Raw genomic sequence first — 17506 nt, 5'->3', positions numbered from 1 at the left:
GAACTGCTGCAGATCAACTCTGGTCTTAATGAATCTTTTATACTAATATCAAAAGGCCTGATGCTGCTTGGCGTGAAAGACTACTAGTGTTTGGTTTTCAAGAACTGAAAACAAACAAAGGATATGGTGTTGTGTTTTCTGATTATTATTGTTAGAGATATATCTTGCCCTCCAAGTCTTGTACTCAATATATACTCGCCCTCGAGGCTCAGTAATACATCCATCATGTTCCGCCAATCCCTGTATCCCTTCTAACAATTATGATGGTTGTCGATTTGGACTATTTTCGGTACTTTCTTTCCAAATTCGTTTGTAGAACATCTGTTGGTCCACTTTGGTGGGAAATCAGTAGTTAAGTGAGCAGTGGTTTTGTATTAACTAGACTGGTAGAGTGATAGTTGCATGAGTATTTGTGTTCAAGGAGAGAGCACACAGTGTTTGTGCAATCTTCAGTCAAGCTCTCCAAACAGTGAATGGGAAATTTGTCGAAAAAACAGTAAATGAATCAGGTTTGTTTGTGCTTTTGGTGCGAGAATTTCATTTTGAACAGACTTGAGAAGTTGTATTGTACTTTGGTATATTGTCAGGATTCATTATGTGATTCAGGTGTTGTGATTCTTGACCGGTTTATGTAAATCTGTAGATTGGCAGAATTCTGCGTATCACCTGTTCCAAAAATAAACCATGCATTTCTTTCCTGAAAAATGAAATCCTTAAAATACTTAGGAAAGCAATTTTAAATCAAAGATAAACCATATGTTTCTTTCCCTGCGAAAAAGGGTATACTCCCTCAAAAAAAAAGGAGAGAGGGTATACTCACTGAAGAACGGGGGTTCCCAAGTGCCAGCCACTCCGTCGCTCTCCCTCCTCGCCGTCGCAACCCATCAGCATTCTTGCGCCGAACCTCCATTGCTACTTGCGCCGGTCCCTGGATTTAAGGCGGAATCGAGGAAGATGAATCCCTGCACGCCTCCAGCCCCCACCCCCCCATCGGTGAGAGTACTGTAGTGTCTTTTGGAAATCGATGCGCACAAATTAATCAATCCATTTTTGCTCGAGATACAAACTGGTTGAGCTCGATTGATTAGCTTGTGCCAATTCGCCGGTTTGTATTACTATACATTTATACTGCGCGGATGCTGGGAGGGGTGTTCCACCTATCCATGCTGGGAGTATACTAGTGTCACTAAACATAGAAGGGCGTGTGGTTAGCTAGGCATTGTCAGGGAGAATCAAAGCAAGACTGGCAGCAGTGAGGCAAGCTCGCTCGGCTGGGCATTGACTCTCTACTTCCTCACATATCCATCGATCCCATCGGCCATGCCACTGTGAGCAAGATCCATTTCATATCTCGCCAGAGAAAAGTCACCTGCCGAGGGATTGCTTTGCACATTCATCAACCGGTCTTTGGAGCTGAGGTATTTATGTGTTAATTCGTAGCTTAATTGGCCAGTCTCTTCTCGATCTGATTTTCTTCGGATGGAAGGCACTCTAGGTAGTGCATTATCTTGCGTCCATGTTCTGATTTCATCTTAATCTCCTCTCTTAGTCTCCTTGCTAGGTACTCCCTTTAAACTGCAAAAACGCCTTGCATTAAGTTACAGTGGTTGTAGTACGTAGTAGCTAATTCCTTGGCATGTCAAGCGTACATATTGTTAAAACACCTGTTGGAGAAGCTTACATCTTCAAGACTCTCCCTTTTTGGTCAAACCAAAGTGCTCAAAGTATCCTGCGATGACACCAGGGTGTGGTAATTAGTTATCGTGATCGCATCATCAATTCTGTGAATAAGCACACCTGTTAATTATTTACCTTTTAATTTCAACCACATATGTCAAAAATATGGTTTCCACCCAGTACTGTGTTGACAAATGGTCGAGAAGCTGAGTAAATACACAATTAATGTGGGGGTGAATGAGTAGTCTCGATAAGAACTGATGCCCAGAGGAGATCACATTGTGTGTTCAATATGGCAAACTAGTCAATCAGATAGTATGTCCCTTGATGGAAAGCTTGAAATATGACTCCTTCAAAATAAATTTAAAATAGCATGCACTTTGATCAATTCTATTGCTGTGTGATGCATCAGGTCTTCATTCTGTAATTGTTCCTTCCATGATTGATTAATCGTGTAATTATGTATACTGGTAGCTACCCTCACTGTAAAATGTAGGCATTAATTGCTCTTGTTTTTTTAGATCATCACTGCTCTTGTTTTAAGTGTCCTTTCATTTCTTTTGCAGTGATTGCAAATGGACCATGAAGCCGGCACAAGCCAAGTTCATGTCCTGGATAGGCTTCTGCTTGATGAAAATGTAGACCCCACAAACCTGCCGTTTTCACTTCTGCAAGACATCACAAATCATTTCTCTGTTGATCACCAAATTGGTAGCGGCGGGTTCGCGGTGGTTTATAAGGTACCACACAACTAGACCCCGTCAGCTTGTTTCTCCAATCCTAATCACAGTTGGTCTAAAAGCTAAACAGACATATCAAAAACTCACACCACCACACGCGCACGAGTTCTTGTTAAACAATGTACTTTGTCGCTGTAGGGAGTGGTCGGCAAATGCATGGTTGCCGTGAAGAAGCTGTCCAACACGTTTGCTGTTCCCGAGAATAAATTCCATGAAGAGGTTAGAAACCTGATAAAGGCCAAGCACAAGAATATAGTACGGTTTCTGGGCTATTGTGCTGACATGCAAGGAAAAATGGAAGAGTACGAGGGGAATCTTGTCATGGCAGATCAACGGAACTGGTTGCTCTGTTTTGAATATGTATGCAGCGGGAGTCTTGATAAGCACATTTCCGGTAGGTTGAAAACGTCTATTCCCATATTTACTTAGTTAAAGGTTTAAATACATAACATGTTGTTGACTTATTATGTCACATTATCGCCAGGACCTAAATTAAGTAAGAAAATACGTATCTCGGTCGCTTTTTGTGCCGATGCATCTTGTGGTTGTTAGGAAAGATACCGCACCGATAGAAGATACAAAAGAAGTATCAAGAGAAGATGGGTTGTCGAAAGAAGATGGTCCATCGAGACAATAAAGCATTGCTTAAAGAATCATGGCCCATGAAAACCAACGGCGAAAGAAGCTCGGCGGCAAGGGAATGGGCTTAGATCAACAATGCAAAGAGAGGCCACAGAAATCCTATAGAGAGGACAATGACCAGAAAAAGGCTGACAGACATAGGTATGGTGGACTCACATGACATGAGAAAACACAAAATATCAACGAATTTGGTGGACGCAGCAAAAAATATAGAAAAAGCACATGCCAGACTAATGCAATGACTAAAAGATCAGCAGCGGCAGCTAGCAAATAGGCTAGCAGGAACACATCAACTAGCAAGTAGGCTAGCAGAACGCATCAGCTGAGTAGAGCAGCAAAGGGCAGCGGAACAACAGCAGCACGCAGATGGACGTGCGGGAGCAGAGCAGCAGCCAGCCAGCAGGGGCACACGAGGTCGACAGGAAGCAGCAGCGTTGGCCAAGATGAGATCCAGCTGCAGGCAAACGTGTGCGGACAGAAGCCTGTAGCTGCAGGAGAGCAACACGCAGGCTGCTGGAGCTGTACGAGCGGGCCTGCACGTGGAGCGGAGCCTTCCTGGAGCCTGGAGGTGCTTCCAGCCGAGCGCCCCAGCCGAGCGCACAGGAGGCGATGGTCCCGATCTGAGGCAGCCGCCATCGATCCAGGGGCAGGTAGCGGCCCACGAGGTGCCCACGCCGAAGCAGCTGGGCGAGCAGTCAAGGTGCCAGGCGGATCGCGGGGCTGGTGGTGCCATGGAAGACGAGATCGATCCAGAGAAAAACAGATCGATCGAGAAAAAAAATAGTGGATCGCAAGGACGAGTTGCAGCGTCCGGAGACCTAAACCTAGGCTCTAATACCATGTTAGGAAAGCAACTTATCTTTATTGAAGGCCCAAGAGGCATATATATATTACAAATGACTTGAGGTGCAAGGAAACTAAACATAGACTAATAAGGACTCCTAGACCAATACTAATACTCCTTAACAGTGGTCTTAACTGGAGGGAGCGATATCAAATAATCAGGGGGATATGTGAGGGTTTACTTCTTCTCCATGAGAAGAGGATTATTCACTTAGACCTTAAGCCTGCTAACATATTGCTAGAGGCTCACATGGTATCCAAAATTTGTGATTTTGGTCTATCAAGATGCCTTGATAAAGGTCAGACCCGTTTAATTACTAAAAGCCGGTGTGGAACACTGTAAGACAACCTCCTGAAAGCTATTCATTTTTTTATGCACGGCTTAATTACTTTACATTTATTTGCACATTCATTTATCCTAAGACCTTTAAAATCTTCTCACAGGGGATATATGGATCTAGAGTACCTCAGATCAGGAAGAACCACATTTGCGTCAGACATATACAGTCTTGGTACTGTAATCTTGGAGATACTAACAGGAGTGAAGTGGTATCTCGAAGAGGAGACCGTAAGTACAATTAAGGCTTTAACTCCAAGCTTCAGTGTATATTTTGAAATAATTGTGTTCTGCTTTAACTTAGCAAAAATATAATTTTATGATATTTTCTTTGTTCCTAGTTTATGAAAACAGCCTGTCAGTGAGGTGGTTGAGTTGTGAGGCATGAGTCTAGTCATCAGAATTCAAATCACATTTAGATAAACATGTGTGTGTTTTCACTATGAAAGAAAAACATATTCATATGATGTAGTCTCGCATCCTGTATGCCACTTAAATAAACTGACAATATACATGTGTGATATTATGTATACTTTAATCGCAAAGATACCCGATGAAAATTCCATTAAATTAAACCTTTGTCTACATTATAGGTATAAACAATATATACGCAAATTAGGCTAAAACATGTGGAATGAAATTAAATGGTTCCAATATAAATCATCATGCTGAAGGGGAGCCTTGGCGCAACAGTAAAGTTGTTGCCTTGTGACCATGAGGTCACGGGTTCGAGTCCTGAAAACAGCCTCTTGCAGAAATGTAAGGAAAGACTGCGTACAATAGACCCAAAGTGGTCGGACCTTGCGCAAGCGGGAGCTACATGCACTGGACTGCAGTAAAAATCATCATGGTCTATTTTTTTAGGTTACCAGCACTTTTACTGTAGTAGCTGTAATATAACAATCACATATATCATCAAAATTGGTTATAAAAATACTAACTCATGATTGCAACCTTATAGGTAGTTCAAAGTTGGATGATTCGGTTGGAGGCATCAGTGGGGGACATGTAGTTGGAACAAGTGAGAGTATGCTATAAGATAGGTATAGAATGCATGAACCTGGACTCAAAGAAGAGACCAGTTGCACACCATATAATTGATAGGCTTGACAATATGGCAACTGCTGACTGTTCATATGAAACTGGCACCAACAGTTCATTAGTTGAGCTGCATCCGAGTTTACCAAGTGAACAATTGGGAGGAAGGCTCACAACCGAGAGACTCCGCAAAGCGGATGCCAAGGAACACTCTAAAATATTGGAAGATTCATCATGCGGAGCCCAAGATACAAAGCAAAAGGCAAACCAGCATATTGCAAATATTTTCAACTCTATCTCAACCGTCTTCAACAAGCTGAACAATTTGGACATCTTTAACAGCAAAACACGCATGTGTTTCAATAGAAACTTCATGTGACATAGATTAGAACAGTCAGCTACTATAATGATCTTTGCAAAGGACGAACTCAAGCCAGTACTCAGGAGTAGCAATTTGATCAGAAAAGGTCCTTTTGATGAAGTTTACAAGGGCGTGGTTGATAATGCACAGGTTGCAATTAGGAAACTATATAATGGTAATGCCATAATGGACGACCAATTTGCAAATGAGATCATCATCTGGTCTCAAGTCAACCACAAAAACATTGTTAGGCTCATAGGTTGTTGCCTGGAAATGGATACCCTCATCTTAGTATACGAGTTTGTCCCCCGAGGAAGCCTTCATGACATTCTTTACAGCAACAACAAGGTGTCTCTCAGCCTGGATGTGCGTCTAACTATTGCTGCAGAATCAGCACAGGGTCTAGCTTATCTGCATTCGCAAGCTTTTAACCAAATTCTGCATGGCCGCGTTAAACCAGCGAGTATACTCTTGGATGATTACTTTACACCGAAGATCTCAGACTTTGACCTGTGGGGGTTGATTGCGAGAGATGTGGATCCAGTGTACTTAAATCGGTGACATGTCTTATGCAGATCCAGTATACATGCAAACGGGCCTGCTAACCGAGAAAAGTGATGTTTACAGTTTTGGAGTTGTGATCTTAGAGCTCATAAGCAGGAAGGAGGCCTGTCATTCTGGTAATAACAGCCTAGCAAGAAGTTTCCTTGAGGTTCATGAAGAAAGGAAGAAAGCAACCGGGTTGTTTGACAAGGAAATTGCAGTAACAACACGAGATTTGGAGCTTCTTGACTGTCTTGCAGAGATTGCTGTGGAATGTCTTGACCTTGATGTGGACCAAAGGCCCACGATGATAGAACTTGTGGCACGCCTTCTCATACTGAATCGATCTCGTAGGTCAAGAGTTGTTCACCAACAAGTTTGATGCTGCTGTCTAAACAACATGCATATATATCCTCAAATAGGATGGGCAGCTATCAATGTTGATTTATTTTGCTTTTGTGAACAAAATCCTTGAAGCATATGAATACTACTTGCTGCAGAGATATCAGAGCACAACTTTTGGGCACCACATGGCCAGCTGATTAGTCCAACATGATCGTTTCCTGTTCAATGAACTGTTGCTGATCACCGGAGCCCTGATGCTGCTTGGCGTGAAGGACTATGGTGTTTGCTTTTCAAGAACTGAAAACAAGTGTACACTGATGTCTGTTTTCTGATTATTATGATGCTGTCGATTTGAACTATTTTTGGTACTTCCATTTTGTCGGTGTACTAGAGTAGGGGTACCCTACTATCCCGAACTTGTGCACGGGCAGTCGCAGCATCCCGCGGCAAGGCTTGCCGGGTGACCGCCAAGGTCCTCCGTGGTTCCTTTGGAGCCATTCAAGAACAAAGTGTCCAAGCCAAGAAGACAAGACCCCGGCAAGAGGAGCTTGCCGGGAAGGCTAACGAAAGCATCCCAAGACCCCGGCAAGAGGAGCTTGCCGTGAAGGCCACCCAAGGCATTGCAAGGAACTTGCCGCGGCGCACCACGCGCCCCGGCAAGGCCCTGTGAGCGACAAGCTCCCGGACGCGACAAGACAACGACAGCGGCAAGGCGCTTGCCGCGGCAAGCCACCTCCCTGGGCCCGCGCTCCAGCACATCCACCTGTCGGTGTACTAGAGTAGGGGTACCCTAGTATCCCGAACTTGTGCACGGGCAATCGCAGCATCCCACGGCAAGGCTTGCCGGGTGACCGCCAAGGTCCTCCGTGGTTCCTTTGAAGCCATTCAAGAACAAAGTGTCCAAGTCAAGAAGACAAGACCCCGGCAAGAGGAGCTTGCCGAGAAGGCTAACGAAAGCATCCCAAGACCCCGGCAAGAGGAGCTCGCCGGGAAGGCCACCCAAGGCATTGCAAGGAACTTGCCGCGGCGCACCACGCGCCCCGGCAAGGCCCGGTGAGCGACAAGCTCCCGGACGCGACAAGACAACGACAGCGGCAAGGCGCTTGCCGCGGCAAGCCACCTGCCTGGGCCCGCGCTCCAGCACATCCACCAACGTGTCGCTCTGGGGCCATTTCAGGCGTACGTGGCGGGAGGCTGTGCAGCCAGCGGCGTGCGGTGGCAAGCGGCGCTGACAAGATCGCCATCGTGGCGAACGGTGGCGTCCCTGGCGGTCCCTTTTCGCACTGTTTAGGCGACACAGACGGGCATTTAAGGCCCTTGTCCCCTCCCGTCAGGGTTAGGTATGATACACTGTAGCAGGTAGCTGTGCCTACCACAGCACCTTTCCATTTTTGCCCTTTACCTCCGTTGCCACCTGTCGGTAACCCCTTGAGCATATAAAAGGAGGCCCCTGTGCAACGTGGAGAGGGGTGAGCTAGTTCGAACTCTCACGCCCGGTCTTGTTAGCTGCGGGTGTGTACTGTAGCACTCCGCGCTCCCGAGCAAGAAATCAATACAAACCACAAAGCAGGAGTAGGGTTTTACGCATCCGTGCGGCCCGAACCTGGGTAAATCGCTCGCGTGCATCGCCTCGATCCGCTCTTTGCACAATCTCCGCCCCCGCTAAACCAAAAGGGACCCGGTCCGCCGGTCCCATAGGTGCCCGTGGATCAGTATCCCGGCATATTTCAAACTCCTTCTGTAGATCATCTGTTGGTCCTGGTCCACACTGGTGGGAAATTAGTAGTTAAGTGAGAAATAGTTTCATATTAACAGGACTATATGCAGTTTTCTTCAATTGATGTTTGTTCAGATCGAAGAATTATTAGTTCATGTGGTGCCTAACGTGTGCTTATGGCTGGTAATTGCATATTGCTAGTTCATGTTCACGGAGAGAGAACAAAATTTGTGCAATCTTGAGTCAAGCTCTCCAAAATTTCTGGTGACAGTGAACGAGTCAGATATGTTTGTGCTTTTGGTGAAGGATTTTTTTAACAGACTTGAGAAGTTGTACTGCACTTTGGTATATCATCAGGGGGGCAGATATGTTTGTGCTTTTGGTGAAGGATTTTTTTAACAGACTTGAGAAGTTGTACTGCACTTTGGTATATCATCAGGGGGGCAGATATGTTTGTGCTTTTGGTGAAGGATTTTTTTAACAGACTTGAGAAGTTGTACTGCACTTTGGTATATCATCAGGGGGGCAGATATGTTTGTGCTTTTGGTGAAGGATTTTTTTAACAGACTTGAGAAGTTGTACTGCACTTTGGTATATCATCAGGGGGGCAGATATGTTTGTGCTTTTGGTGAAGGATTTTTTTAACAGACTTGAGAAGTTGTACTGCACTTTGGTATATCATCAGGGGGGCAGATATGTTTGTGCTTTTGGTGAAGGATTTTTTTAACAGACTTGAGAAGTTGTACTGCACTTTGGTATATCATCAGGGGGGGTTCATTCTGTGATTCGGGTGTTCTGATTCTTGACCAGTCTATGATCATAGTGTAGCCATTGTCATGGTGTTTTGACAATTCCGGCAGGGCGGCTAGCATTTTTGTAGAAAGAGTCTGATACTTGACACCTTACATGAAAGATTGGCAAGAGAATACATGCACAATTCTGTAAATCTCTAGGTTGGCAGCATTCTGCGTATCGTGATACAAATCAAAGATACCATTCATATGCCTCTCTTGTGGGGAAACAGAGTACTCACTAAAGAATGGGGGCAAGCAGAGCCATGCTGTCCCACTCCTCCTTCCCCTCCTCGCCGCCGCAGCCCATCAACCTCCTTGCGCCCAAGCTCCATTGCATCTTGCGCCTGTCCCTGATAATTTGCGGCGGAATCTAGGAAATGAATCCCTGCACGCTCTCGGTGATCCCCATGTCGCTGTCCACCATCGCCATCATCGCCAAGATCCAGAACAGGGGCAGGCGCAGCCAGCCCAAATGGACCAGGTGCTCTAGAGGACGCACACCTCCTCCAGGCCTCTCCCTCATCATCGGTGAGCTTACCTACCTGCCCCTTTTCCAGTAGTACTTATATGCATTTTGGAAAGCGATGCCCACAGATTAACCAAGCTCTGTTTTTGGATGGCAAGTTACTAATTAAGCTCCATTGATTAGTGAGGGCCAATTGTTAATCAAGCTCCACTGCATGAATCCTCCTCCCTGGGAGTGGGAGGGGTGGGTGTTCCACGTACCGAGAGTGGACCATGGCTATATATAATCGTTTTATTAATTATGGTTCTGATAGCTGCCACCGCAAATGACAAATTGCACATTATACTACTACTAGTACCACTCCACATAGAAACACATGCAATTAGCCAGGCATTGACGGGAAAAATCAAAGCAAGGCAGGCAGGAGGGTTAAGCTCGCTCGTCCTGGCATTGACTTTCCCCTTCCTCACATATCCATCCATCGACCTTGAAGCAGTGAGCAAGATCCATTTCAGTACTCGCAAAAGGAACATGCCGAGGATTGCTTTATCAATTCGTTGATCGATTGCTGTAGCCAAGGTATCTGTGTGTTAATTTGTAGCTTAACTCATCAGTTCCTTCTCCATCTGATTTTCTTCAGATCGAAGGCGGCCATGTTTGGATTTCATCTTAATTTTCTCTCCAAGTATTCTAGCTAGCTAGCTAGTAGTAGCTAATTTCCTTGTCATGTCAGCCATGCATCTTGGTAAAAAACACTCGTTGGAGAAGCTTACATCTTCAAGCCTCTTCAGTTTTTGGTAAACACAGAACGGCCAAAGTAACTGCCACCAAGATGTGGTAGTTAATTCTCCTGATCACATCTTAGACTCTGTGAACAAGCAGAGAAACCAACAACACACCTGCTTAATTGACCTTTTAATTTCAACCACACATGTAAAAAATATGTATTAGGTCGACAAGCAGTGGAAAAGCTGGATAAAGGAAAACTGAATGTGGAAGTTAATTAGTAGTTTCTCGGATCTGAAGAGCCAGAGGAGACCACGTCAGGGGTGTTGGGTACTGCGGACCACAGAAGCATGTCCATTGATTTCAAACTTGACGCCTGAATATACTGAAATAAATTTAACTAGCATGCAGTTTGGGTAATTCTGTCACTTCCTGGTGCATGGGATCTTCATTAATTCTGTAATTTTCCTTTTCATGACTAATCAATTGTGTAATTACCTGTAGTAGCTAGCCTCAGACATTGCTCTTGTTTTTTAAGGGTGTTCTATTCATTTCATTCACAGTGATTGCAAATGGACCGCAAAACCAGTACAAGTCACATCGACATCCTGGAGAGGCTTCTGCTTGATGAAAGTGCAGAGCCCACAGACCTGCCATTGTCACTTCTGAGAGACATAACAAATGGTTTTTCTCTTGGTAACAAAATTGGTAGTGGCGGTTATGCGGTGGTTTATAAGGTACTACCACACAACTAGATCTGGTCAGCTCGTTTCTCCAATCCTAGTTGCAGTCGATTTAAAAAGTAAATAATCATATCAGATATTCAGTTATTCACACCACCACATGCACACGAGTTCTTCTTAACGATGTATTTTTGTCACTGTAGGGAGTGGTCGGGAAAGGCATGGTTGCCGTGAAGTTGTTAAACACGTTTGGTATTCATGAGAATAAATTCCAAGAAGAGGTTAAATGCCTTATAAAGGCCAAGCACAAGAATATAGTACGGTTTCTGGGGTATTGCGCTGACACACAAGGTAAAATGGAAGAGTACGAGGGGAATCTTGTCATGGCAAACGGAGTTGGTTACTCTGCTTTGAGTATGTATGCAACGGGACTCTTGATAAGCACATTTCCGGTAGGATGACAATGTCTATTCACATCATCATTTACTCTTATTAAAGGTTATCCAAATACATAGCATGTCGTATGCTTATTATACCTAGCATTCGTAGATTTACGTGACATTATAGCCATGTACCTAAGTTAAGTAAGAAAATACTCCTTGTGTGCAGATGCAACTTGTGGGCTTAATTGGAGGGAGCGGTATCGAATAATCAGGGGGGTCTGTGATGGTTTACTTTTTCTCCACGAGAAGAGAATTCTTCATTTGGACCTGAAGCCCACTAATATATTGCTAGATGGTCACATGGTACCCAAAATTGCTGACTTTGGTTTGTCAAGATGCCTCGGTGAAGAGCAAACCCGTTCTATTACTCAAAATCTATGGGGAACACTGTAAGCTAACCTCTTGAATTATCACAAAAAAAAGTAGCCTCTTGAAAGATATTTGTTTTGTTAGGCATGATTACTTTAGGTTAACCGGACTTCATAAATCTTCTCATAGGAGATACATGGATCCAGAATACATCAGATCAAGACAAATCACGCACGCGTCGGACATATATAGTCTTGGTGTTATAATAATGGAGATACTGACAGGCGTGAGGCAGTATCTCAAAGATGAACACGTAAGAATAATGTAGGCATTTGCTCCATTGAATTGTCGATTTTAAATAATTTTGTTATACTTTAACTTACCAACATACCATTCCTTTTTTTTGAAGGATTTTTTTTTTCTTATATACCTATTTATGAAAACAACATCACAATGAGGTGGTTGTCATACTATTGCCTTTAGGATAAATTCGTTGAGGCTCGCATCTCTCCTTGGTGGTGTGTGTGTGTGTGTGGGGGGGGGGGGGCGAAACCTTAGCCGCCGTCTTTCCACTCGCCGCCCTCGGAGGAAGCCGGCGGGTAAAGCCCCGCGCGGCGAACGGCGGTCGACGGGTACTTGTGTCCTCACCTATCCCTGGTTGATGCTATAGCTGGCCAAACGGGCCGGCCCGGCCCGACACGGCACGGCCCATCCTAATCGTGCCTGGCACGGCCCGGCCCGCCGAGGCACGATTATTATACGGGCCGTGCCGTGCCAGCCCGCGTGTTGCAGCCTGCAGCCCAGGCACGGCCCATATGCTAATCGGGCCGGCCCACAGGCCCGCTAGGCCCGCTAATCTGTCTCATATTTTGCGCATTGGGCGTTTTTAGCCTATTTTTACCTGTTGGGCCACATTAGGATACATAAAAAAAAAATCGGGCCGTGTCGTGCCGGCCCGCGTGCTCGGCCTTCAGGCCCAGGCACGGCCCCTGGCGTGCCGCGTGCCGGGCCTGGCCCGTTTAGCACGTGCTGTGCCGTGCCTGGCCCGTGCCGTGCCGGCCCAGCTATCCCGGCCCGTTTGGCCACCTATAGTTGATGCACGACAGTCGGCCCTGGATGGCGGCCGCATCTGGCAAAGCACGGGCGCTGGGGCAGTGGCCGCGAGATCCTTCGGTGGTGGCCCTGCTGCTATGACTGTGCTGGCCCGACGGAGTAGGGCTAATCAATGTTGATTCCGTGGCAGCTCGGTTCCTCGGGCCAACGTGCCTACGGAGTAGGGCTTGCAGGGGCTTGCGGTGGAATGGTGGTGGTAGCAGGTCAAGTGGTGCGACGGATCTGGCCGCGATCTGCTCGCTGTGGCGTCTCCAGTGTTGGCGCGGGAGTTTGGTACTTGGGGCGGCGGCCCTAGTTGGTCGACATGGTCTTGAGGTGGTGGCGGACTTTCTGAGGCTGGTGGTGATATAGGACGCGCCCTCCACCAACAGACCAGGTTCGATGCGGCTCAGCGGGTGACACATCCGTCTCTTCCGAAGGCGTTGAGTCATGCTTGTCGCCGAGACGTTAAGTCATGCTTGCTGCTGGCAAGTGATGCATGTAGCTCTGGCGGCGGTATCATGTTTTCCTGTTGTTGCTGGATCAAAGGCGATGCGACAATTACTGGAGGCGAGGTGGTATGGGACGTCTTTGACTTCCGGTTTCTCCTCCTGTGGTATCCGGCAAGTGAGGTGTCGGTAGCCGAACAAGGATGATGGTTGAGGCAGCTTCAACGACGAGCATGCGCACTCTGGTGAAACACTAGATCTCTGATCAAGCTATGTCGACGCCCTTCTGCATCGTTTCCTTGCTGAAGTTGGTGGCTTGAAGCTTGGCTTTGGGGATGAAAATCCTGAGATCGACCTAGGGTTGGACTTGCCATCATCGGTGCACGTGTAGTGATTTCTTCTTGAAGGCTTAGCCTAGGAGTTGTGTATCTCTTGATTTGTTGCAGTCTTTTATCATAGGGTTAGTGGTTGTCTGGTCGAGTTACTGTCATGAGGCATGCTGCCTCAGGGTTTTCTTTTCTGCGTCGAATTTGTTCAGCTGCTGGATTTTGAATAATAAATAATATATGGCTGTTTGCATCGCCCGATGCAGAGGCCGGGGATTATCCTCCTTTTGGAAAAAAGAAAAAAAAGTGAGATGGTTGAGTTGTGGGGCATAGCTCCACCCACAAGAATACAAATCATGTTGCTCACCTTTACATACCCATGAGTGCTCTTCATTACACAAAACAAAGACTACTTATACTTCCGGAAGTATGTATTATGTAGTGGAATATTCTGATATAACACCTAAACAAACTTATCATTATTCATTTATCATGTTATGTATACATCGATCGTAATTTTAAGACACCATGTTGTGAATTTGATGAATATAAATCATAGGGGCACTTAGTTTTGTTTTTGTATGTACCTATTTTCTATACTAGAGACATTAGCAGTATTTAGACAAACTAAGTTAAAATACACAGACTGAAATTAAGTAGCTGTGTCATGAAAGAAAATCATTATCAGTCCATCTCTGTTTAGGATTTCCACCAGCTTTTTCTCTAGTAGTTGTTTTTTAAATAATCACATATATCATCAAAATTTGTTATATTAATACCAACTCATGATTGCAAACTTATAGGTAGTTCAAAGTTGGATGATTCGGTTGGAGGCATCAGAGGGGGACATGCAATTGGAACAAGTAAGAGTATGCTATAAGATAGCGATAGAGTGCATGGACTTGGACCCGAAGAAGAGACCAGTTGCACGCCATATAGTTAGTAGGCTTGATAAAATGACAAGTGCAGAATATTTAGATGAAACTAGCATTGGCAGTTCAGTATTTGAGCCGCAGATAAGTTTACCAAGGGAACAATCTGGAGAAAGAATTGGAAAGCTTGCAGCAGAGAGCCTCCAGGTGGATATTGAGGAAGGTCAACAAAAACTAGACCAATTACCATTACAGGAAGTGCAAGCTCCATTACAGGGAATTGGCAAGCTCGCATCCGAGAGCCTCCAGAAGGCAGATGTGGAGGAACACTTGGAAATACTGGTAGATGTTCCACAAAATCTTGGAAGGCTTCATTACGATGAAGACCAAAAGAGAGTAGGCCAGTTATCATTATGGGGTGGACAAAATACGACGGAAAAGGTCAACCGCCATGGTGCAAGCAATTCTAGCTCTACCTCTACTGGGTTCAACGAGTTGAACATTTTGGGAATTGACAACAAGAAAGCACACATGATTTTCAATAGGAACAACAGGCGTACATTAGAACAGTCGCATTTTCTGAATATCTTCAGAAAGGAGGAGCTCAGGCCAATACTAAGGAGTAGCAATCTCATTAGAGAAAGTGGGTCCACTAAAGTTTACAAAGGAGTTGTTGATAATACAATGGTTGCAGTAAAGAAAACATTTAATGCTCAGAACAAGCAATTAGAAAAGGAGGTTATCATCCACTCTCAAATCATCCACAAGAACATTGCTTGTCTCATAGGTTGTTGCCTAGAAATGGATAGCCCCATTCTCGTTTATGAGTTCCTCCCCAGAGGAAGCCTTCATGGCATTCTTCACAGCGGCAACAAGGTGCCTCTAAACTTGGATGTGCGTCTAAATATTGTTGCAGAATCAGCACAAGGTCTAGCTTATCTGCATTCACAAGCTCGTACCAAAATCGTGCATGGTGATGTAAAACCGGCAAGTATACTCTTGGATGAAAATTTTATACCAAATATCTCAGGCTTTGGCACGTCGAGGTTGATTGAGAGGGATGGGCAACACACTAGACTCATCATCAGTGACAAGACTTATATGGATCCAGTATACCTGCAAACAGGGTTATTGACCGAGAAAAGTGATGTCTATAGTTTTGGAATTGTGGTCTTGGAGCTCATTAGTAGGAAAAAGGCCACTCATACTAATGATGACTGGTTAGTGCAAAGTTTCATTAAAGTTCACAAAGAAGGGAAGAAAGCAACCGAGCTATTTGACAAGGAAATTGCAGTAACAACAAGAGATTTGGAGCTTCTTGACTGTCTGACAAAGATTGCCGTGCAATGTCTTAACCTTAATGTGGATGAAAGGCCCATGATGACAGATGTTGCAGAGCGCCTTGTCATATTGAATCGATCTTATAGGTTACATGCACGACACATAAGTGCTGACTATTCAGAGGAAGCTGAAATCAGAAGTTCATTTGTTGTGCATCGAAAAGTTGGCCACTTACCATTACAGGGAGTGCAAGACACGAACTATCGTGGCACAAGCAATTCTAGCTCTGTCTCTACTGGGTTCTACAAGTTGAACAATTTGGACATTTTCAACTGGAAATCACACAGGAATTTCAATAGGCACAACATGCATATATTAGAGAAGTCACATTTTATAAAGATTTTCACGAATGAGGAGCTCAAATCAATACTAAGGAACACAAATTTCATTGGAGAAGGTGCTTTCGCTGTAATTTACAGGTGCGTTGTTGATAATTCACTGGTCATGGTAAAGAAACTAATCAATAATAATGAGAGAGAGATTGAAAATCTTGGGAATGAAGTCCTCATCCATTCACAAGTCAGCCACAAGAACATCGTTAGGCTCATAGGTTGTTCCCTAGAAATGGATACTCACATGCTAGTGTACGAGTTGCTCCCCAGAAGAAGCCTTTATGACATTCTTCACAACGGCAGTATGGTGCCTCCCAACTTGGATGTGCGTTTAAATATCGTTGCGGAATCAGCACAAGGTTTGGCATATCTGCATTCACAAGCTCGTACCAGAAACCTACATGGCAATGTTAAACCAGCAAGTATACTCTTGGACGATGACTATACACCAAAGATCTCAGGCTTTGGCCTATCGAGGTTGATTGTGAGAGATAAGGAGCATACTTCTGTCGTCATCGGTGACATGGCCTATATGGATCCATTGTATATGCAAACAGGCCTATTGACCTTGAAAAGTGATGTCTACAGTTTTGGAGTTGTGATACTGGAGATCATTAGCGGGAAGAAGCCCCGTCATTCTGATAAGAAAAGCATAGTGAGGAGTTTCATTGAAGTTCACAAAGAAGGGAAGAAAGCAACCGATCTGTTTGACAAGGAAATTGCGGTAACAACAGGAGATCTGGACATTCTTGATTGTCTGACAAAGATTGCTGTGGAATGTCTTAACCTTGATGTGGATCAAAGGCCAACGATGACAGATGTTGCAGAGCGCCTTCTCATACTGAATCGATCTCGTAGGTCAAAAGTTATTTGCCAATAATTTGATTTATATGTTCTAGAGAAAAGAAACAAGTTGATGCAAATTCTAGCCTGAACAAGATGCATGCCGTCAAATAAGATGGGCAACTGTCCGTGTTGATTTATTTTTGCTGTTGTGAACATAATCTCTGAAATATGCATGTCAGTCGAAGCTATATATAGAACCATCATGTATTGATGTATACAATGCATACATATCGATGTCTCTCTTTGTTCAGAGAAAGATTGATGTACTATAATGAGTTGAGGTTCATATGGACTTGATCGATTTCAGAGACAGGAGTGGCGCATTCCAATACAGGGCACGTTCTGTGATCTCTTATTTTATTTATTTTTCTGTCACGCCTGCGTCCAGTTCACCGAACCTGCAGCGGACTGAGATGCAAGAGCTTTTTTGTTTTTAACATCTCTGAGATGCAAGAGCTGCGTGCCTCTTGCAGTTACTCGTCTGAGCCTTGGACCGTAATCCGTGTGGGACCGCTTGTGGCCCGTTGAGAGCAGGGTAGTATTAGTATGGATCTTCCGGCAATGCTACACGTACAAACGATTTA

General features: G+C 44.8%; 1 protein-coding gene and 1 pseudogene across 1 annotated transcript; both read left to right on the top strand.

Annotated features, from left to right (window-relative positions):
* Nucleotides 1-2252: 2252 nt before the first annotated feature.
* On the top strand, nucleotides 2253-6563 carry LOC125554976 (annotated as a pseudogene).
* Nucleotides 6564-9909: 3346 nt separating this feature from the next.
* LOC125553163 (receptor like protein kinase S.2-like) lies at nucleotides 9910-17101 on the top strand. The gene is made up of 6 exons (XM_048716948.1): nucleotides 9910-10082; nucleotides 10793-10966; nucleotides 11116-11263; nucleotides 11522-11744; nucleotides 11854-11977; nucleotides 14335-17101. The coding sequence occupies exons 2-6, from the start codon at nucleotides 10802-10804 to the stop codon at nucleotides 16954-16956; spliced, it is 3282 nt and encodes a 1093-aa protein (XP_048572905.1). The 5' UTR covers nucleotides 9910-10082; nucleotides 10793-10801; the 3' UTR covers nucleotides 16957-17101.
* Nucleotides 17102-17506: the final 405 nt, after the last annotated feature.

This window comes from Triticum urartu, chromosome 4 (genome assembly GCF_003073215.2).
Source record: "Triticum urartu cultivar G1812 chromosome 4, Tu2.1, whole genome shotgun sequence".
In the NCBI taxonomy this organism is placed as follows: Eukaryota; Viridiplantae; Streptophyta; class Magnoliopsida; order Poales; family Poaceae; genus Triticum; species Triticum urartu.
The sequence above is the reverse complement of the archived record's forward strand: the minus strand, read 5'-3'. Positions and strand labels throughout refer to the sequence as shown.

Bases quoted from the DNA above. Each gene is read 5' to 3' on its own strand.
- LOC125553163 (XM_048716948.1), top strand. From the start codon at position 10,802: ATGGACCGCAAAACCAGTACAAGTCACATCGACATCCTGGAGAGGCTT. The intron at 10,967-11,115 runs GTACTACCACAC...TTGTCACTGTAG, and splicing joins GTTATGCGGTGGTTTATAAG to GGAGTGGTCGGGAAAGGCAT. The intron at 11,745-11,853 runs GTAAGCTAACCT...ATCTTCTCATAG, and splicing joins CAAAATCTATGGGGAACACT to GAGATACATGGATCCAGAAT.